The sequence below is a fragment of the Sebastes umbrosus genome, chromosome 22, assembly GCF_015220745.1.
Source record: "Sebastes umbrosus isolate fSebUmb1 chromosome 22, fSebUmb1.pri, whole genome shotgun sequence".
In the NCBI taxonomy this organism is placed as follows: Eukaryota; Metazoa; Chordata; class Actinopteri; order Perciformes; family Sebastidae; genus Sebastes; species Sebastes umbrosus.
The window spans coordinates 17,532,494-17,556,313 of NC_051290.1; the positions used below are offsets into that span (position 1 = coordinate 17,532,494).

The following is a 23,820-nucleotide window of genomic DNA, read 5'->3' on the forward strand; positions in this document are numbered from 1 at the left end:
ACAAAGCTAGTTAGAGTCGAGCTGGAGCGGAGTCCGAAGAATTTGTTTTGATTAACCAATCACAGCGGAGTGAGCCAGCTGACCAATCACAGCAAACTGGGCTTTTTCGGGAGGGGCGGGGCAGGAGCTCAAACAGAGCGTTTCAGACAGAGGGTGAGAAGAGGTGCTGCAGCACAGCCGGTATGAGAAAAGTAAAGCTTTTTTTGAACATTAAAGAATGTTAACATGCTTTAGTAGAAACCCAAAAAACAAGTATGCACCTGAAAATGAGCATAATAGGTCCTCTTTAAGGGATCCTTATCAAAAATACATGTTTATGTTGTGTTTTCATGAAAAGAAATGGATATTGGGTGACATATCTTTTATTTATATCCCTATTTTTTAAAAACTTTCAAATATTGATTCTATTGATTTGAGCTATATTGTCTACATGCAAGCTCACCACCGTAAAGAACAAATAACATGAAAGAATCCATCCAATTCATGTCTCCCCTTTTGTTTTTCTGCAGTCTACAACACATCCTTCCAGACATTAGCCCAGTAATCACACAACTCACCAAAAGCTCAATTATTGTGGAAATCAGGTTACTGCTTTAATCCCACTATTACATAGTTTGGGTTATAGCGTGCATGTAAACAGTCTGCATGATCAATAGAGGGGGAGGAAGGAGACAGGAAAGAACGAGACGGGGGAGGAAAATCCAGCTAAAATATTAATGGAAGAGTGTGCTTGCATCATCGCTGCTATCGACTCATTGGAGATTATAAAGAAGACAAGCTGCTGAAGAAATAATACATGTGGATAATACATTTAAGAGTTACAGAATATTGTGCTTACAGGCTACAAATCTGATCAAAGCAGGTTAATTGTAATTTAAAAAAGAGAAAGCAACGCTGTAAATGAACTGAGACATGTAAATCAACATGTGACATTCTTTCACGCATCACATTAGACATACAGCATGCATCGAGAGTCAAATCTTTGAAGACTTTCTCCGTTCAAATTGCTTGTTTCTGTTTCGCTCTCGTTTTCTTTTTAACCCTAATGAGCTTAGCCGCAGGTGCCTAGCAACGGCTCTGACAGCTCCACAATGAAATAGTCGGGGGTGGCGTTCGTTTGTTGTGCTAACCTCCGCATGCTAATGTGTAGCTGTGTGTCGCCGCAGCCACAAATATCATTGAATCCTCTTTCACCCAATACCACCCACACCTTTCATCCACTTAGCAACTTCCTCTCGCAAGACAAAACGCTCTGGCTCTGAATCGCGTTGTAGTTACCTTTTAGCATCGTTGAAAAACGCCCCCGGTAGCAACGAGACGCTAAAAAAGACTTGCTTTTTCCCTTGTACTTTATGTTAGTTTTGTGTTCTTGACAGTAGCAGGACCCGTTGATTCATTCCTGCGGGGATTTTTAGTCGGAGTGGGCGGCTGGAGAACAAGGGAGCCACAGGGTGCATCAATTATCTGACAACATGTTTCAAACTCCCTCTTTTCACCATCAGCTGCTTTTCACACAGCTGATTATCTGAACTCTATGCTACCCAACTAAAAAAAAGCCAAGAGCAATTGTTTGATAAAGCCCAAAGGTCCATTAGTATTCTCAAAGGGGGCCCATCCAATGTGAAACTAAAGCTTTGGAAATAAAAAAGAAGTAGACAAAAGTTAACACAGAGTAGCCATTTAGATAAAGTCCATCCCTTCTAAGTGCTGCAATAAGTCAACAAAAGAGCTTAGATAGACTATACATATGTTCACTCCACACCCGCCTTGAGCTCTACTTTTTCTTGAATCCAGACTACTTGGTTAAAACCCCGAAACTTGTGTATATATTACCTTAATGTTAGCAATCCATTATACTGCAAAAAGCAAAGCGCGGTAAGACTACACTGTGTCTGCCCTGACAAATAGCTCTCCGGGTCCCGGTTGGTGCACAACGGGGTCATAACTCTGGAAACAAGACTCACATGTGGCAGCGGAGCTCATCCTGCACCTTTTTATTTTGACAAATAACTGATAATGTATTCATATAATTTCAAACAAACATTGATTTGTGTCAGAGCAAATGTATGACTTATATGGATTAGCATCCAGGTACTGGGATTCTTGAGCCAATTAATCCATAACAGGGACATGCTACTAAACCACACAACCTACCCAAAGGAGGGTTTTTGTATTAATGTCCCAAAGCCGCTAATGTGTAAACATGGCCCTGTGGCCGGTCCTCATATTTATCGCGCAAAATTATTCATTGAGATGTTATGTGTTGTACATTTTAAAATCTAAGCACCATTTCCCACAAAGCCATTACATTTCCATAGTCCCTAAAGTGAGTAAGATCAATAAATACAGTTGCTTCATGAAGAAAAACAGCCTTTAATTCTATTCCAGCAGACCTCAGGTGTGAATTACAGCTTGTCTCATTAACGGAAGATTTGCTGATTATATTTTCAAGATTTGTTTTTTAACAAACACAGCCACTCAAGTCAATTACTTCACAGCATAAAGCAAATTTGGCTTGTGAGTGTGGCTGTATGTCTACATATTCATACATGCAAATAGTCATATTCCATTACTCTGAATGGGGCTATCAACAACCTCTTTTTATTATTATTGTTGTCATCATCTATAGAGCTTTAAACTAACTTAATATGAAAGAGCTTTAATTGAAACCCTAACTGTGAAACACTCAATGTATAAAATAAATGATATGTCATGTTTAAACCCTGGCTATATATCAAAGTCAAACTGAAATTTGTATTCTCCTCACTTGTGAGGAAATATAAACTATGATGTACCATCTAGATTCCAGCTAATAAGAAGCAGAGATAAAAAATAGACTTCTTCCCTAAAGACGTTTGGGGTTGTCTGTAGTTTAGCATCATCTGTAAATCGTTTGTTTACTTCCTAAATCCTGGGACCTTCAGGGAAAAACACTAGAGAAGGTGGTAGTCTGGTAAACAAGGCCAAAGTACATTAAAGACAGAAAAAACTGCACTCGGTTGGGACAGAAGAACAACTGGTTTTTATATTTATATACAAAACGTTAAATCCATGAGGGGACGATCGTCTCAAAATTGAAGACCTTTCATAATTAGGTTTAATATTTTTTAAGACATTCGATGGCCTCAAATTTTAAAAACTAAGACTTTAAAGGTACAGTATGTGGCATCTAGTGATGAGGTTGCAGACTGCAACCAACTGAATACCTCATCCCTCCCTTTCAACGTGTGTCGGAGAACTATACGGTGGCCTTCGGGTAACAACGTGAAAGGCTTTCTCTAGAGCCAGTGTTTGGTTTGTCCGTTCTGGGCTACGGTAGAAACATGGCGGTGTAACATGGTGGACTCCCTGAAGAGGACCCACTCCCTATGTAGATATGAAGGGCTCATTCTAAGCTAACGAAAACACAACGATTCTTAGTTTCAGGTGATTATACACGAAAGAAAATATAGTATATTACATTTCTGCCAATAAATCCCCCTAAATCCTACACACTGGTCCTTTAAGGATCAGTGGATATCCTGATAAATCCATTTTCGGATGCATTTGTGGAAAGAAGATGATTTGCCTTGAACTTCCGTGATGGGTTACTATCTGGAGCATACCTCTGTAGCCTATGAGCATTCATAGTAAATGTTTTTTTTTACCTTTACTTCAACAAGCACACAGTGTTGGTTATTTAGGATTTAAGCCCTCTGTCCCTGAACAGCATCCAGCATGAAAACATGACATTTCCAGGTTAAGCCCATTTACCAAAATTCATGCAAATCTGTCAAAAATAATGAATACAAATGTGTCCTTACCTTTGTGACATGATCTTGTACGCGTCTGGCAGGTAACACCGCGTGTTCTCCATCTGCGCTGGGTCCGCGTCGCAGATCTTGTCATCGGTGCGGCCGTAGTTGGCGCTCTCGATCATGATGACGTCCGTGCCCGGGCAGCGCAGCTCGATGGGGTAGCTCTCGCATGACAGCTCCCTCCTCACCACCGCCATGGGGATGGGTGCTCGACTGAAGGCTGCAGAGGGGGAAGAAAGAAACAGAAAGATGTAAGTATGAGTTATTCGGATTCCTTTACTTCTCCACTTAAAGGATCTCTGCACTTAAGTGTGAAAACAACTTCATCCTGGAGTTAGAGTTGGCTGAGACCCTGAATAAAAGAAAATTTATATATTCCTACAGGAAAATACAAGAACAGATGGGAGGACCTCCAATCAAAAGGTCCGACACGGAGAAGAGGTTGTCCACCCTGGTCTAGAGAGTGTGGGCGGACAGGACGCTCGCTGTTTGGAGTGAGAGAATGAGCCATACCACAGGGGCCCTCGAGAGGCCAGGAGTTGTGGAAAGAGAGAGCGCGAGATTGACACAGATCAAACATAAGGAAATAGACACGGTGTGTGCGTTTGGCTGTGAGGAAATAAACATTCATTACATGGGCATTCAACTGAGAAATTAGACACAGACAGAAACACAGAGACAAAGAAACCGGGAGCAGAGCGCGTCTCATGTAAATTGTTACAATTTCCCTCTAGACTAGAATCTAGAAATCATAGAGGCTGCTTCATTCTTTGTCTTTTAAGGTGATACAATGCACTTCATTTAAGCACGCACGGGCAGGAGGCAGAGGGTCAAAAGGTGCTCGCAGCCTCAAGCCAAAGCCGAGAGTGTGTTTGGCAAAAAAAAATCTGCTGTTTACCGCAGAGCCGAAAATGGCCAGGAGGGCCGATGGGAGCGAGCGGCGGCGGCGGCGGTTCGGAGGTTGTTGTTTTTCCCTCTCCTTGACACAGGCGCACGCACGCCCACGCACGTCTGCGGAGGCTCACACTCGCGCACGAGCCGAGCATGTGCACAACAGACTGGAGGAGTTTCTGTGTTTACAGCGAGAATAAGAAATGAGTGAGAAACGTAAACATTGGCCTGAGTGACTGTAGGAGGACTGTGGCGGTTATAGATTGTTTTTTATAAACATCCTTTCAGACAAGCGTCTGAGCCGCGACAGCCAACGGTTAGGCGACGTGCAGCGCAGGCATTCATCAGGGAGGACGGACGGACAAAAGAGAAAGAGAAAGGCACAGTGTTTCCACATGTGAAAATAGGGCGATATCACCTGAAATCAATACGTGATGAATTGTCACATTTACCTCGGTAACAATAAATGAAACAGCCTCGAGTCGAAATCATTTTGTCGCACATATTACAAATAGATTTGAAGAGCATATTTATGGCAAATGCTAGTAATAAACCGCTCCGCCTGTGTCTTAGTTAAGTGAGAAATACTTCCTTTTTTTTCTCAGCTATGCAATCATTATATTGTGTGACATGGTTGTCATTCAGGTGAAGGTAAAAATTGCTCATGTTTCCTCTGGAAGCTGTGATAATGACTATTTTCCGACAGAAGTTCCATTTAACTTTGTTCGGCATGGTGTTGACTCATATGGCATTTAAATACTCGCAAAACAGCTAAGTATAAGTGCAGTGTTGACACGACTTACTCTATGTGGAATAAAAGCACACAAATAATGTATGAAAAATTCTCCTCCCCCTTTACAAAGCATTTTAGCATCTTTCAGCTCATTGTTTTGGTTTTACAGCTCTCAGCTTTACTGTTTTACCGGGGTTGTTTCCAGAAAGTAACCCACAACTTTTCTCGCAAGATGGTTGAGGCTAAGCATTGACCTTGAATAGTTAAGGTCAGGATAGGTCATCAGGCAGCAAGTCTCGCAAGAGTTTTTGTATTTTTGCTATACAGGTTTTTTTTGCTATTTGCAGGTTTCCTTCTAGACATGAATGTTCTACCTTATACAATCTGCCATTTTCACTTCTTCAAATGTCATCCAGGTACCACTTCTAATCCTATCACTAAAAATAAACCAGAAACGTAAGAGAAAAACACAAAGACTATGCGGTGAGGTGAAACAACAAAAGAAGCCCCTCATTATCGTGTCACTTCATTTTGTCTCCGAGATCATTCACACCCCAACACATTAAAAGCGCACTTGCCATGGAAACATCACAAATTGGAATAATTGTATTCATTCTGGTGATGAAAGCCATCAATTATCCTCCTCTTAATGGGGAGATGTATTCCGCCCCCCTGAAAAGTACTGATCTGGATCACGCCAAACTTCTTTGAAAGTGACAACCACAGAGAGAAAGGATAACATAGGTTCACTTAGGCAGGTGAATTTAGATGAGTGACAAAAGAGTCATTGACTCTGAATGAAAAAAGACTAATGTTGCTTTGTTTATTGATCTTCATTCTTTTTGTGTGTGATTGCTTTTTTTTTGGAGAGCTGCCATCAAAAGTGTAGGGGAAAAAAAGACAAAAAGCCCTGTTAAATGGGTTTTATTATGCAATATTATATTATGAATCTTGACTAATTTGATCTCTATGATTTCTCTCTGTGAATAATTCTTCTAAGCCTTATAACCCTGAAAAGGCGAGGAGCTCATTTCATGCCAGCTTCCCCAAAAGAAGCATTAAAAAAACATCAGAGAGTAGCGAGCATGACGCCGACAACATGGGCACCAGCAATCCCCTAATGTAAGCAAGTAAATGCATGCCAGTGGTGTCTCGGATTACCCGCCTAGTCAACAACTGTAGTGTAATTACATTTGTGCCCGGAGGCGGTGATTGATAGGGCTCATATTCCTCGGGTGCCAGAGCCAGCGTCCTGCCCCGCTCGCACGTATCGCTGTCTACCTGTACACACCGCTGACGGAGCTATCGAAAATCGAAATAGTCTTATTGAAAGTGCATTCTCTTATCTTAGGTCTATGTTCTATTCACTTTATCTCCCCCCCCCCCCCCTTTTCCAACTTTAGAGGAGTATTCATATGCAGAGCGTATCTCTTTTTTCTCCACTGTAGATCCTCCCTGGATAATTCCTCTGACAAGAGCACTGCAGAAAATGTGGGGAAAAAAAGAAGTAGTAGTCTGGGGGAAAGCAAACTGTCAGGGTCACGCTGGATACTTCCATTACTTTCAGTGTTTCTTAATCATGACGCTTGCAAATGACATAACACACAAATGAATATTTAAAAAAATGCAATTACTCACCAAAAAGGGCAAGAGAAAGGTCGGAGAGAAAAATGGTCATTTGGAAAATGTCGCTCCCCCGCAGAGCTTTTAAAAATCACTCCGAAGGGGGAAACGCTTTGGAGTTTTGATTGTGGGTTCTGCTAATAGTGATGGTAAGTAAGAAGGGAGACATTTTTTTGCTGTTAAAAAGCAGAGCTTATTCTTGGGTCAGTGACACATTACCTTCTGCGAACCACCGGGCATTGAAGTGCAGACGGCGCCGAGTAAGAATGACATTTAAAAGTCATCATTAGTAACAAAACAGGGGCCTAAGGGGGCTTGTATTTTCATTTCATCTCCCAAGAAAACGTGTCGCGGAGAAGGAGTTAAGGTCAACCACCGCACAGTATTACAATGAGCCAGTCTAAATGAGCCTTCATCACTCGGATAAACAGATGTCGGGGATGTGTGACAGCTCTCAACGACATGGTTTTAGATCGCTTTCAGGCTTCAGCTCAAGTGCGTGAGCTCAGACACAACGGATAATTTCCCAATAAATAATAATGCTCCCTGCAATTATGCAGCTGGAAAGTCTGGCAAAGTGCCGAATATGTTCCTAGTAAAGGAGAAAAAAAATGTTTAGGCTTTTAATATGCGAGGGTGTAATATTTTATTCTTTAAAAAGAGGCTCTGCAGCAGATGATACAAACTGAAAACTTTATGTGTGTGTGTGTGCGAGAGGGGGAGTTGCATTCAAATGAACTCTGACTTCATTGCATTAATGTAAGATAGATGGAAGAGAGAGGAGGAGATGGCAAGAGAGCTGATTCAACAGATCAAATGTCTCTTTTTCTACAGAGAATGGCTGGATGGGTCCGGCCCCCAGAGCGGGTGATTAATTAGTGCATGAATCTGGATACCGTTATTTGATTAGACCAATAGCAGCCTGTCACACCCACTTCCTACTTTGCAACAAATGACATTTTCTAGGGGGGAAAAAAAGTCATTTGCGAGACTACTTTGAATTGCAACTCAGAAAAAAAAAAAGTATAGCATTTTCAATAATGCATGAGGGATTATTTATCTTGAAGTGAGAAACAGTTCAGGCAAATTGTTCTCCCAAGTAAATTACGTTTACATATGGCCTAAGGCAAGCGAAATCTCAGAGGCTTTTGCGCGGAATGCAAAATTATCCAGGAACTGAACTGTCAAAGAACTCTGCAGATAGAGCATTTAAGAGAAAAAGCATCAATAACACAACGTTTGTGCTTCACAGGAAGAATTTGAGGCCCGAAATTGGTGCAATCACTCTTCACTTGCATTGCCAAGGTAGTCAGACAACTTCTAAAATACTTTCGCAGCTTAAAAAAATGAGACTAAATAAGCCATTTTATTGAAACGTGCAGCCGGATGACAGATAGATAGCACCTCTGTAATGATGAATTCATGAACTGACCGCGGGAACGATCGTGACAAACTTCTCAAATCGACTTGATGGCTTTTGACACTTTGACCAATGATGCTGCAAAGCACAATTAGCATTACTCATTATGACAGGACCCAGATATCCATCCAACACGGCGAATGAACGAGCCATTTGTTTTGCTTCCACTCGCGTTCGCTGACACACATTTGAACACATTAATTGGCAACACACCCCGCACTTGCAAATTCCAGCTGAGGGGAAAGACTGATGGTGGGTTTTTTTTTTTTTTTTTTTTTTTTGCCGGGCGGCAACATGCAAATGCCAGTTTGAAACCGTCAGTCAAACTGCCCATGATGCCTGGAGGGAAATTAACTCCTCAGTGTTAACAAATTAGCTCGGAGGCAGGACCAGATACAGCGCAGTCATAATAAACTACTGCACCACACTGGATTAGCCGCCGCATGTTGATTTTTTAGGAGAAGCTGCATGGAACAATCTACCTGATGGAATCGAAAAGGCAGCAGTCATTACAGAGCAGCAGCGTATTGCTTTTTTCTTTCCTACCGTAACAACCTATTGACAGCATGAAAGTTAATAACTGCGAAAGTTAATAAATTGGTTGGTAGATTGAGGGGAATCTGCAGAGCACAGCAACTTTCCTTCCCCCCCTGTGATATACTCCCACTAGACAGTAACCTCATGTTTGCGTACACACAAGTAACAAATACAAGTACCTTGCCATCACTCCATAAAGGCTTGATTCACATACTCAGAACACAGGGGTGAAGTGTCTTTCCATCCAGCAAGCACTTTCATTTAATTAATCACTACTTCAATTCATTAAGTGCATAGCCGTGGCAAGTAAAAAAAAAAAAAAAAAAAGGAAATGGGAGGCAAGTCTTCCATCAAGGTCTTATGTTCAAAACCACTTTGGTGTGCAAATTACAACATTAGTTTCTTAGGTCAAATCCACTCCAGCTTAGGAGAAACCAGTGATCGTCTCAGTGTTGTTCAAGTAGTTTGAATTTTATTTATTTATTTATTTTGGATTAGATGAATTGTTTTGAAATTTATCAGATTTAAATGGAACTCTTGTTTAAAAAATATTTAAAAATATATTTCACAGTATAAAAATATAATAACTTATATAACAAATCAAATGTCGGGAAAGGAAAATAAGAATAAAAATAAGAATAAATAAAATATAATAATAATAAAATAAGCAATCGGGGTCTGCTAAACAATTAGTGTAAATTTAAAATGTATAAATCATATTTAAAACTTCCTGTTATTAGCTAATTCTGAACAAATGTTGGTAATTTCCCTATTTTCCTTCCCTAAATGTAAACAGATCAGAGATGTGTGTCCTGCTTCCTATATCAGCGAAGGGCCGTTTTATCAGGTGGTCCAAGCCGGAGGTGGGTCTGCAGAGCTGGCAGCTGCCGCGGCGGTGGCTCCTGACAGCGAGCTGGGCTTTGTTCAGCTCCCGTCATGTCTGACATCGTTTTGCTATTTCCTTTCCTTTCATTGCTTTCTCCCTCCTCCCGCTTCGTCTCCCTCCTTCCTGTAACCCACCCACATGTGCAGGCATCACTCAAGGGAACATCTCAGCCAAGACTAATGCACCTTGGCCCCCACCTACTGTACGGTGCCTCCTAGGCTAAAATGAACACAATCCCTGTCACACATACACATAGGAGACACACACACACACACACACACAGAACTCCCAGAGCAGGCATGACTCAACCTGCCCCTATAGTAACACGTGCCCTGATTGTAATTGGGGTCAAAGAAAAGAAACAACAGGCTGATTTTCGTCTTGTGCGAGGGGAAAGAGGTCTTTCCCCTCACTCTTCTTTTGCCACACATCATCAGATGGAACTGCCTAACAGCACACTGGAGGCGAGAGCTTTGGCTAAGTTTAGCATTGTGAACTGAGAGCTGCGGTGCAACCTCCCTAATCTGAACCTCCCAGGAAACGGAGGTTGCTCGACGTTCAGACAAGGAAAACTCTGGAGCGCAGAGGCCAGGCAATCAATATGAAAAAAACATGCACACTTTCTGAAACATCCTGAGGGAGCTATTTGGATGTTAAATTGCAGGTACTTCTACAGCTACATATTTCCATGTAAGGCTAGGTGAATTTTTTCCAAAGGTACTATTCTAAAACACCTCTTTATACCAGTCTCCAACTGAAGGATCACCTTGAAAAATCCAAAATGTAACATGGCCGATATTATTTTTTTCCTATATTTAAGGGATAATACTTGACAAGGTGTTCTTTATCAGGAATTAATGGACGACGGGGAGGCAGGGACCGTCCGTGAAGTCCATTAATTCCCGATTATGGACACCTCGAAAGACATTATTCCGTCCATACCATGGTCTTTTGCCAAAGGAAAAACAAAATGAAGACCATTAATTTATATTTTCATGCGTTTTGCAAACAAAATCTAAAGTTTTTCACGAGCCATACGTTTCCCTGGCAACGACCTGAGGGTTTGCTAATACCTGGAACAATCGTTACCATCCAATAAGGTTTTCTAAGCAAGGAAACGTTGTTCACTACTCCTGTAAACAGGACAAACCTTAGTTACGACGTGGCAACAGGAGATTCGTCTAATCTGTTCAGCTCGTAGAACCCTTTGGCTCAGCCAGAAAGCTAACGTTAAGATTTAAAGTCAATAACATTGTGTACAGTTGAAAACGCGGTTCCTTCCTCCGCGTCGCCCATTAATTCCTCATAACGGACACCTCGTCAGGCATTATCCCTTACTTAATGGACACCCTGGAGCCAATCACAATCATGTATTCACCCAGAACATGGTATAAAAAACAATATTCCAGTTAGCTTTGCATTATTGTTGTATTTTTTGCACTGTTCACGTATAGTATATAAAAACTAATATACTTTAAAGGGTGGTAACTCAACATCATATTCAACCAAGGTGACCACTTTAGTTCAGCATTCACAATTTTGCCTAGGTAGAAGTGAAAACATACTACCAGCAAAATGTACAGGTTATGCTATATCATTACTGATACATCAACATGTAAGCAGCATTTTAATGTTGTAGCTTTTTGAAGTGAAGCAAATTCAACTCATAAATACTGTTGGGTATTTCAATCTATAACAAGGCATCACGTTTTGTTTATAACATTTTAGTTGATGATGTATGTAAATTATTGATCTTACTGTAAATATCACTACTAACTACAGCTGTTTAATAAATGTCATGGATATTTTTCATCTGAAATGTAGTGGTAGTAGAAGTAGAAAGTAGCAGAAAATATAAATACCCAAGTACAAGTATTTAAAAAAAGAACCGTACTTGAATAAATGTACTTGTCTTTATTCTGCATTTTACTTTGGTACTTACTCTAATGAGCAATTTGTGAGTAATCTGTTTTTTGTAAAACTGCTAAAAGTAATATTTGACTAGTTTGCTTGTAACCATGGCCAACAAAAACGGTATTAAAAGACTCGCTGCTCAAACTGAAGGCAGCATGTATTTTAAACCAGTGGGAGTTCTAAGTGAGTTCTGCTTTTGCTTCATTTTTTCAATCAATTTTGAAAATATGATCTATTCAGTTAGTTGCTGTCTGGCAGGTCACCATACACATGGCACTGTCTGATGTAAAGTATACCTCTATATCTCTTTCTTCACTTTAGGAAACGCCACTTATGTGAACACTTGACTGCACTTCATTTATTGCCATAGCAACCCACAGTGTTGTACAAGCCTCCTTTCACTCGGGATACAGCACAAACCGAGAACACCTAGAAAATGCTTTCTCTTGTAATGAATAGGAAACCAGGCAATATTGCTGTCTGAATGGATCCCAGGGGCTTTCCTCATTATGGTAGTATTAATAGTGCAATAGTGAGCACAAATAGAGCTGAACTCCAGCGCTAACATACTGGCCACCGGGTTACCGGCATCACAACCAAACTGTTCATAACGTTCTGCTTTGGTACAATGCGATGTGTGTTTCTGCTGATCATGGCGATAAAAAAGAAAAGGACTTCATCTGAGATGACCCCAATCAGTCGACAACACACCACATCAATTGTACATGCACAAACAAATGTATTTTTCAACTTGATAAAAGCAGAGAGTATGGGAAAGATAGTAACATAATTTACATAAAACAGCATATTGGTTGTTGATGAAATCTTGAGATGAAATTTCCTTTTCCGTTTCCCGTGAAGGCCGTATGAAAAATTTCACCTCGTTTGGAATTCAGTTGTGTGGGAACTAGTAAGGATGAACATTTTTCAAGTTCTCTCCATTTGAAGAGAAAAACAGGAAATTGAAGCTCTGTTTCGCAGCGTCCTTGTTTGCATTCTATTTTATCAAAAGTATCCTCGCACACGCACCGAACTCTATGAATTACATTGTAGTGATTTGTTTTCTGCGGCAGAGCACATGTGGAAATGAACCCAAGCCAATTCCCTTTCACCATACTCCTGCAAGTGGAATTTTTTACTGCAGTGTAATATCCGAGGGGCAAAAAGCATGAATTAATACCAATTAAAGCTCAGCGCTGTAATGTTTACTTACATAATGAAGAACAAGAAATAATTTAAATTAAAAATGTGATTTCACGCATAAGAATCTGTTATGTTTTTTAGGTTAACGAAGATATTACTTCGTATTTCTGAAATTATTTCTTTGGAGCATAATATCAAGCACTGGCTAAAAACAATTTTCACACATATTGTATACACACAGAATGTACATTGACGACACATGGACTCATGAGTGTTGTTGCAGATATTTCCACACACACGCCCAGTGGATGATCAAACTAGTTTAAGCTGTACACTCACACAAGAAAACCCTGAAAGGTATAATTCAAAAGGTATGTGAATGAGTATAGATAACAGTGAGATGAAGTGGGGAAGTGGTTGGGGGTTGGGTGCGGGGGTTTGCCCTATATACTGTAAGAAGCAAAAGGGTGGTGCAATCTGATGTGCCGGGTGGCATCAGCAGATTAAGGGTTGTCTGTTTCTGTACTTAACGGCAAGCTGCTGCTTTTTTTTCTTTCTGTTGCCTCCCTTGTGGTTTGTCATTCTTACACATGTGTTTGTATGTGCATTTGCCCACTTTAATACATTATGCATTGGGTCGGGGGTGTGACTCCCTAGGGTATATTGCTTTCTGGCGTATATACCTATGCATAACACCGTTCAAGGATGACAATTTTTTAAATTAGGCCACCTGCTTGCTGTGCATCACCTCCTCTTCCCTGAGCTACAACATCACTTGCAAGGTGTACCACTGATTCAATCTTACGTCAATCCTCTCCAAACCTGTCCTATGGGATAGTACAAGCCACTTCATAGGCCATTTCAGTGGCCCCATACTGAACATCTCAAGGAGGTCCCTATCAGTAGGGTCACAGTGGCTAAGGAGATAATTGTATGAGCTTGTAGAAAAGCTAAATGGTTAACTTTGGCGTGCCGCCACTCAAGAAGTTGAAGCAAACAAAACAGTAAAGAGGGAATGGAGTGTGTTGGTGACATTGTTGTTAAGGTGGATTTGTGGAGAAAGGAAAATTAACAGGCAAAAGTGAGATAAAAAGGTTGCAACGAAAGAAAGCTGTTAAAAAAAGGTTGCTGGAGACAAAAACCTAGTGTTGGATATGGAAGTAAATGTGAGAAATAAGAGATTCCTCTACCGCCCACAGAGTGAGAAATAATCGCATTCCACGTGTATGCAATCAAGGCAGTGCTGCTTAAATTAGCCTGGGTGGCTACGCTACATCTGAGACACCCAGCTATGATGATCTCCTTTGATCGTCTGTTTTTTTTCTGTCTTCGACATGACAGGTATCCGATATGGGGTTAGCGTGTGGAGATAATGAGCGCCGCATATGTATGAAGCAACATGTACACGCATCAAATCGTATGGCCGCAACTCTCTTATTGGAATCCGACAACGAGCATGAGAAGCATGAAATAGGAAGGAATGCGAGATTTTAGGCAAAAACATGCCACACATGGTTTCACACAAGCAGGTGTAGAGCTGTAATGCGTGATACAATAACACATGGAGACAGGCTGGCACCTCCAAGAAACAGCTAATTTATTTGGCAAATCTGTTACTGAGAAACTTCAGTGGTTGTTTGCATTAGTTTAAGACTGCTGCAAAGCTTTGCCTGTTCTTCTTAAACATGTGTCTGAAACTTCAGTCAAATGGTCATCTAGTGAGTTGGATCATTTTGCTTTAACCCTTTGGATACTAGGCTTGGTTTGCACTCTCTTTACTCGTAGGATTTTGACATAGCAAAAACATGCAATAGTTATTAGGCATGGCGGTCATTTTCAAGATAGGTTAGGCTACTAATAAATATTAGCATTTGGCATGTGAGTGGGACTATACATGTTCTGGGAAATGTTTTGTGAATGTGAAATTGCTTCAGAGTGGCATGGACTTAAGAACTGAGACTGGGAAATAGTTCATTATTTGGCTTAGTCTGGTTTCACTTGTTTGCATTTGTGGATAATTTCAGCACTACGTTTCCCATCATGCCTTATGTCAGTGGTGGCCAACCTGGGGGTAGAGAGCCCTTCAAGGGGTTGCAAGATACATTTGGAGGGTTGTGAGATTATTAACAGGATAAGAAAATAAAACACTTTAAAATACAAAAACAAAAAGTATCTGATTTTTTGTTTTTTGGGGTATTTTTATCTCCTCCGGCCACACAAAATGGAACAATCTGTTTTTCATAACTCACTGACATGTGCAAGGTGTCACAGAAAGTCGCACTGCTTCATTTTAAAGGGTCATGTGGTAAAAAGGTTGGGAACCATTACTTTTGGTTATGTTAACAGGAAATGCAATGCAGTTAGCTGCAGGCAAATATGGAAATAGAAACAGTCATCTGGGTTAAAGTTGATAATTATGAGCAGGATCTGAAGCTATCAGGACCACTTTATAACTTTAACATGATTTTAAAGGGACAGTGTGTAGGAATTTGTGACATCTAGTGGTGTGGTTGCAGATTGCAACCAACTGAGTACCCCTCCATTCACTCCTCCCTTTCCAAGACTGCGGTAACGTGAGCCGCTGAGAGCAAAACCGTGGTAAGGCCAACCTGTCGTAACACTACTTTAGGAGCGGCGGAAATCAGACGGCAGTTTCAAAAGCATGTTGGAGAAGTATGGTGGCCTTCAGGCAACAAAAGGCTCTCACTAGAGCCAGTGTTTGTTTTTTCCGTTCGGTGTAACTGTAGAAACATGGCGGATCAACATGGCGGACTCTGTGAAGAGGACCCGCTCTCTGTGTCGATATGAATGGCTCATTCTAAGCTAACAAAAACATAACAATTCTTAGTTTCAGGTGATTATACACATAGTTATGAATATTATATTCCATTTCTGCTAACAGATCCCCTGAAATGTTACACACTGTTCCTTTAAAAGTTGCACTGTGTGTATAATGTACATGGACTACATTTTACTCATTTGCGACATGGAAAATTAAATGGGCGCTAGGGGTTAAATCCCGACCTCCCAGTTAAATGGTGGCCCCCATGATCTTCACCGTGACCCCAATACAAAATACCCACCATTGTATTATGCACAGTGCGGACATACAGCCGAGAAACATCTGCAGCGGGCCTATAAAAATGGCATGCCATTTTGTTTGATGCCGTTGCTTGCTGCGGAATGACATCGCTCACTCTGCCTCTCCAGTTTCAGCCCCTTTCCTCAGTCCATCTCGTGGCAGAGAAAGGAGAGCATTATCACAGTGAAAAAGGATCTCCTTCTAACCCCCCTCCTCCTTCCCCACCCGCCACCAAATGAGGGGCAGTGATCACGGAGGCAGTGTGTGTGTGTGTGTGTGTGTGTGTGTGCTTGCATGCCTTAATACTGTATGTGTGTGGGAGGCAAGAGGGAGTGCACCACTGGGGAATGTGCACCTGCAATTTTTCTCATTTGACACAGTTGGTCTTTTGTAGGGTCTCAGGCACAGGGGGATGTCTGTGAAAGTTATGGCTCCTGCCCTTTACCCCCAACCTCCTAAAAAAAGACATCTTCACTATAGCATTCTCCATCTCAGATTGGAATAGCCTATGTCAAGAATGGGGAGGGGTGGGGGAGATATTCAACAGATGACCAGACAGAACAGAAGCAACACACACACATGTATATTATCTCTTATCTTATCTCAATATGTGGTGACTAAGACAGAGTACCCTATATCTCTCACACAATAACACAAAATTTAAATATTTGAAATGTATGGATCTGTAGATTAGATTAGTCACAATGTAATCTTGTTTTTTCTGTGATCTAGTGATGCAGGACACTTAATCAATCATCTATCAGGTCGGTCTCTACACTTCCTTAAGCACTGCAGGAACTTAAAGAATAGTTTTGTTTTTGTTTTTTATTTTTTATCAGTAATAGTAACTTTCTTATCACTAAATTCAGTGCTGAAATCCAAGAAATATGGCAACGTTGCAAAAAGAAGTCCAACGGTGTAACAACCACGCGAGTTCAGAGGCTCATACAGGTTTTAAACAAACTTGTCAGGTGAGTCAATCTTATTTGAAAGAGAAAACAAAGGAACAGTTAAAACTATGACCCAAACTGTCTGTTGCAACTATCCACCACTGTTTACAGACTTCTCGGTTCAACTTTGACCTTGCGTGCACGTTTTTTTTCCGAGTGCTTGTGTATTCTTGGCCCGTCTGACTTGTTGCCCTGATCTCAGCAATTGATGAGTGCAATGTCATCATAACCGATAGAGATGAAAAACTACACAAATAAACCCAAGTTGTTATAAAACAGAATCATCCTTTAAGCCGGGGGTGAAGGGAGTATACTTTAGGGAGTATGTTTGGTTGGGATATCAGTGATCCATGGCCTAAACTCACGACTCCTCCCAAGTCTGACAGCTGTGGTGCGAGGCTGAGGCCAAGCGGTGACCCCCAGAGTCTTGATACAGTACATCTGCAGGGGGACGTGGCGGGAGCCAGTAAGGAAGATTTGTGCTCTAATGTGTGGGAAGGCTTGAGAGACGGAAGATAAAGGGAGTGTGTGTGTGTGTGTGTGTGTGTGTGTGTGTATATCTGTGTGTGCAGTACATAAAATACATAAACTATAGAGTATTTTCCATTCCATGTAAAAGCCCTAGAACTGTGAACTACTTGACCCTGGCATCTTTCCAAACAAGAAGGCCATGCTGAGGAGCTACCATTACTCCCGCGCTATCCATTCCCCTCTCTGCTTCCTTTTATTTTAATGAGAGCACAATTAATAAGGAAATGGAACAGCTTCCCAAAGGAGGCTAGTTCTTCCACAATGGAAGCCTTCTTTTGTCAATGGCTGTATTGAATTCCCCAACAAGGCCACTGGGCCATCTCCAGTATCGCCCCACCTCCCCCCACACCACTACCGGCTCTCTATTGCCTGCTCCCTCTCTCTCTCTCTCTTATCCTCAAGGTCTCATGGGCTAATCTGTGCCACGGTATCATTTGATCCCCCCACCCCCACCCCTTTGCTCGAAATGCAGACTTTACAATACTTTATATTGATTCGCTGAGACAAAATCGCCAGCTCCCGTGCATGCTTGGTTTATTCAATGAGGGAGCTGAGAGAAGAAAGAGCGGGGGGTCACACACCATCTTGGCCATAATTGTTTTTTGCTGCATCGGTGTGGTGAACTTTAGTTTGAGGCGAATGCTATCAGGTCTTTAGTATTCTTTGTTTGTGTATGAATACATTAAAATTCACCCTGATAGCTTGAGTGCTGCATAAGAAAAAGTAAGAGAGATCAAAAGGAACAATAAGTAATTAATCCTTTACCCCTTTTACTTTTCAATTATTCCCTTTGTTGGTCAAATAAAGGTGGTATCACCTGTCCTCTGAGTCCCACTAAGGCACTTGATGTTCCTCTGCAGCTCTCCAATGCCCCCAATTGCCCCCGAAACATCCAACAACAGCGACAACGCCTCGTGCATCGAACAGTACAAGACTACAATCAAGATTTACCAACAATGAGTAAATGAAACCAGTTGTTTAGGTCTCATTGTACCGTTTAAAAGAATATGGTCTTCCATTTAGGAGCCTGCTTTATTGTTCTGGGGACAGGGTGCCATTATGTTGACTTTTTCCATCAACAGAAAGTGCCAATGTATTTCATCTGGGGCAACTGGAAAAAGTGCTTCACTGTTTGCTGTTGTGTTAAGCAACATGTTACATAAGCTGAAGGAGGCAGCTTCCCTTGAAATGAGATCCGCATGTCTCAATGTCACCGAACAATGCCAAAAACCCCACGACTTGATCAATAGTCTCGCTTATGTGAAAGACGAACAGACACAGATAGAGCTAGCTCACTAGCTAGATGGATAGCTAGATGGATAGCTAGATGGGTAGATAGTAGGGGGTCTAAGATAAACCGATTCTGGAAACTGATACAAGAGTCAGAGATTCAGCTACATCAATACACAACCACAGCTCTGACCCAAAGTCTGTGTGACATTCAGCAAAGAAATCTTTCCAAGTAACTGTCTTCTCTCTCTCTGCACTCCTATATGCCTCTAGCATGTGTCATACATATCCACACTTGGAGAAATATCAGACCACCACGTACATGTTGACATTTTATTCACTTTTTGGAGGAGAGTTAGATCAGAAGATGAATACCACTCATATCTGTCTGTTAAATATGAAGCTACTGCCAGTAGGCTTGCCACGGTAGTCGGTGTTACCGGTGTTACCCGGTGTTAAGGCACACACCGATTGTGCAGTGTATCAGCGCCAGGTCGTCAATACGTAGTCGGACGAAGGACGCTACAAACAGAGTGAAAGAGTCTGTTCCATACGGAGTCCCAGCACAGAGTAGCAATAGTCAAATTCACACATGGGACTGGAGAGAGTTGACAGACAAGACAATGGCGGAGGATTTTGCGTCAAAGCGAAAAGCAAAAGTGCCTATTTGGCAATATTTTGGATTTAAACACGATGCAACAAGGGAACCATTACATTAATGAAGCAATCGTCTTGCAGAGGACGGAGCTGTCACAGCCTGTGTGCACGGCGTGGAAACCTGTGGCCCCCAGCAGCAAAAGCTCGACTGGAGAGGCCAGACACACAGCCACACGACATTAAAGATCAAAGTAAGTGCGCTACATATATTGAGTATCATCTGTTCTTGTAAAATGTCCAGTGTAATAAAGTACCGGTGTTGTCACAAGTTTATGAACTGGTGTGAAAATGTCCTCACCGTGACATCCCTAACTGCCAATAACCCGTTAGTTTAGCTTAGCACAAAGACTGGAAACAGGGGGAAACACCTACTCATAATTTTCTGGGGCATTTCTGATTCATTATTCGAATAGCAGCAGAGTCAAATTGTATCAGTGGGCTTTGGATCGCGGTACAGTATATCACATTGTTACAAATTTATCTGTGACCTTGGACTGTGTATCTACAGTAGATACATATTGAATCTTCTGAGGGGGAGAGATACACAGCTCTAATAGATATACACACCCTCCTCCCCCCCAAGCCAACACCCACCCACACATAAGAAAAACATCTAGTTCTCAATGCATGTTATTAGCAACATGTGGTTTAAAAAGGGAAGAATCTAATCTGAATAATTAGCAAATATGCATATAATATGGCCTTGAGGCATGTATTGTAATCATATGCTGCCGCTGCAGCAACAATTCATCATGCCAGACAACCTCACTGTGCTTCACTCACCCACTGTCATCCCCACACCCATGATTGTGAAAGCCTTATGGTGGAAACGGAGCTTAAGGGGCCAATCCTACAAAAGCTGATACATTTGCATATACAGCACCGTAGTGTCTAACACTGTGACATGTAATCATCTGCCCGGTCGATCGCAGCGCCGACTGCGTCATCGGAATGCAAACATGTACTGTATGTGGACGCAGATGAAAAGCATATGTTGCTCGTAAAGATTTCGCAGTAGGAAGGAGAAAGTAATTAATTTCGTAAATTGAGTAAAGCATAGGTCGCTGCATTGTCTCTCTGCGTGGTCTCTGTTTGCCCTTCCTGCTCCTCACATTCCGCCCACACCCTAAATTACTGCCTGACCCCTGCTGCTATGCAGTGTGGGAAACCCTGTGGTATTGCACGCCCACCATTTTTGCCCTGTGTGCTGGTCTGCGGGGTTACTTAGCAATTCTCTCTCCGCTCCGCCTGACACCACAAACACATGAGTGCACTATACGCACACGCGCACATTATGCGGCCTAATGTAAACTAACATCCACTGCCACTTGACCTTGCTGTCAATATCTGTCCTCATTAAACACCATTCGGCCAGCTGCAAGTCCACTTTAAATGGCATCACTCAGCGCTTACCAAATTATGCCTGTGCAACCGAGCTGAATGAATGGGGAGTCTAATTCATTTATTTGGAAGATATACACGGGTCCCGGTACTGACATCTATAAAACATGCAGAGGTATTTAACCCCACCCTGCCATTCTTAATGTTGCTGTCATCCATTCCTCTTGGGTTGCAAGTTCTGACAGCAATTTGGCAATGTCTACTGGTGCCATGGGCAGGAAAGGCCATTCTTTTATTCCCCAGATCAAGCAGGTATTGATTTTTCACTCATTATAGAAGAGCATAAAAAGAGAAGGGGATTTCTGCGCGCCATGCCAAATGGCACACACATTGTTACTAGGGATAACACGGAAGTGGAAACCGAAAGTGAAAACAAAAGAAAAGTGGATTTTAAATCCAGTATATTTACTTTAAATTCACATTCAACAATTCTATTCAAATAAGGCCACGTCCTGACAAACAGAAAGAAATAAACTGGCATCCAAATGACAGCTGTGGAGGCCACCCTTAGGGTAGGTATAAACCAAGTAATTTTTCCCCATAACTGCAACACTATTATCTATTTTCAGGAAGCCTTGTGTGGCTTATGGGAAAAGCATAATCCATTTCCAGGAAAAGAGTTGTGAATAAAAAAAAAAAACATTAAACATTAAACCCAGGGCATTTTTAAGAATCTCATCAAAACCGTTTTCAAAGTGATCAAACTTTTATGTGAAAGTCAAGGAACAAGATTATTTAAACTATACATTTTGCCAGCAATAAATTGCTCTATCATTAGATTAAAATGTGTGAATCTCAAATCAGCACTCTCCTGGTGCTCAAAACCAACTCATTTTTTAAAACATATCTGTCTAATCATGCCTATACTTTAGACTGCACGGAATTATTTCCATCATCATCCCGTATGGTGCTATATTTTCATGCCAGCACAGATCAAGTGCAGTGACCATGCACCGGGGACGTACCTATGTCAACGGGAAGGAGCCAATGTTTTTCTGCCTGCGCCTGTTTAGTGCTTTCGTGGCCTTGCCTTGACATTTATTGCCCCAATATGTGCAGTGCATACCACATTCCAAGCTCCAGTTTGAGGGACGTTGTACACATTTTCAAACCCGCATTGAGGCATGCTATCTTGCACAACTAGCACAATGTCCTAACAAGATAAACACACAAACGAGGCTGGAAATAAGAGTTTTTAACCATGCTGGCAGTGTGGCTCTAGGGATGGTGATGTCAGTCCGTCCACCAGTTTGGTCCAGACTGAAATATCTCAACAACTATTGGATAGATTGCCATTCTATTTTATAGACATTCATGGGCTCCAGACTCCTGACTTTTCCTCTTGCTTCACCATGAGGTTGACATTTGTGTCTTTGAGAGAAATATCTTGACAACTATTGGATGGATTACCATCAATTTTGATCAATCAACTCAGGATGAATTGTGATCACGTTGATGATCCCTTGACTTTACCTCTAGTGGTATCATTAGGTCGAATTTTCAGCCAATTTAACCCATTCCAAGTACAACAAGATAGTGATCATGTTAAACATTACCTGCTAAGCATCAGCATGTTGGCATTGTCATTAAGAACATGTTGCCATGCTGATGTTAGCATTTAGCTTAAAGTGCCCACGTCCAATTACAGCCTCACAGAGGCCACGAGCATGGCTGTAGACTCTTAGCTTGAAGGCTTGTTAGACTAAAAATTTAAAAAATCTACTATTATATGTTTGGTATATGACCATTCTGTGTTTTCTGGTTGTTGTTTTTGCATTTTTTTCTGACATGATTTATGGCCACTGTCACACAAATATACTACAATATATGTTTTGTATACAATAATTCAGCAATTCATTACATGACATTTGCTATATGTATATGCAAAATGTACTGTACATATTGTATGAGGACAGTATGCATAACGGGACCTAAAGAACAGAAGTGACTTGACTTGAAACTTGACTTGGGCCTGACCTACAACACTTTATAATCTGCTGTGGTAATAACAAATTAGGTTTATTATGTGATTGTGCTTAAAATCTGAGCTCAGTCAAACACTAGAAACACTAATTTGGAATCGGATAGTGTCTGTAGTTATTGGTTGGGAATCAGTTGGTAGTTGAGGTCGGTACACAATGCACAGCACTGCACAAAGTTTTCCCAATTTTCTTGGCTGACCTCTGTAACTTCTGTAGCCTACCACCACCCACTCATATGACACCTCAAAATACATAAGGCCTGTTTTCTTTGGCTGCACAAAACCCACAGTCATTAAACTCTTTTTCTGTTTATTTTCACCAGAGAGAAACAATGTAACCCTAATCCTGCCTTTATTTCACCTTTATAAAACCCAGACACTGTCAAAAGTTTGTTTTCTTAATCTAATGTCGTATTCAAATGCATATATAACTTACTACTCTAGCTGCCTGTACAATATGCCGCTGCAAACGAATGATTGACATCCACCCACTCCAAAGCCCACTTATTTTCAATGCTTCAAGAGGCATCTCACAGCCACAACAAAACAGTACATGCCTCAGTGGGCTCTACAAAGAAGTTTCTCCCGCTTTGAAATATGAGCACAAATAAATCATTTGTTTAATTAATTAAGCAAATTAGGCAAATCCGGGGACGCCTTGGCGGATGGAGTCGGTGCCCTGGCACAAGGAGATTAATTAAGTGGATCCGTACGGGAACAGTGAGACTGACGTCGCAGTTTAATGCCCTTGTTTTGGTTGGATACAGCGATCCTTCGCATATTGGTGCGGATATCTCAACGTGAGCGACAGAGGGTGTTTGGAAGGTGCTTGTATGTTGGCTTAGATTCAACTTCGTACTGGGCTATGTGGATGAAAGAAAGGGAAAAACAAAAGCAAGATGGACGTTTTATGTTCATTCTTTCTTAGCCCCTTTTGCAGAATTGCCACTTACCTGACATTTTTCTACAAAATCCTGCAAACACATACAGTATATGCTGAACAGGTGCGTCGGGCACACATCTGCCTCGTTGTCTCATCCATCC

At 41.4% G+C, this 23,820-nt stretch overlaps 1 protein-coding gene across 20 annotated transcripts in view; it reads right to left on the reverse strand.

Moving 5' to 3' along the window:
- LOC119481177 (adhesion G protein-coupled receptor L3-like) overlaps nt 1-23,820 on the reverse strand; it is a 234,267-nt gene that overhangs the window by 142,361 nt on the left and 68,086 nt on the right. For all 20 annotated transcript variants that reach the window (XM_037757857.1, XM_037757869.1, XM_037757866.1 and 17 more), the window contains exon 4: nt 3,804-4,017. In XM_037757857.1, the coding sequence (XP_037613785.1) occupies nt 3,804-4,017 (214 nt within the window). The remainder of the gene's footprint in view (nt 1-3,803; nt 4,018-23,820) is intronic.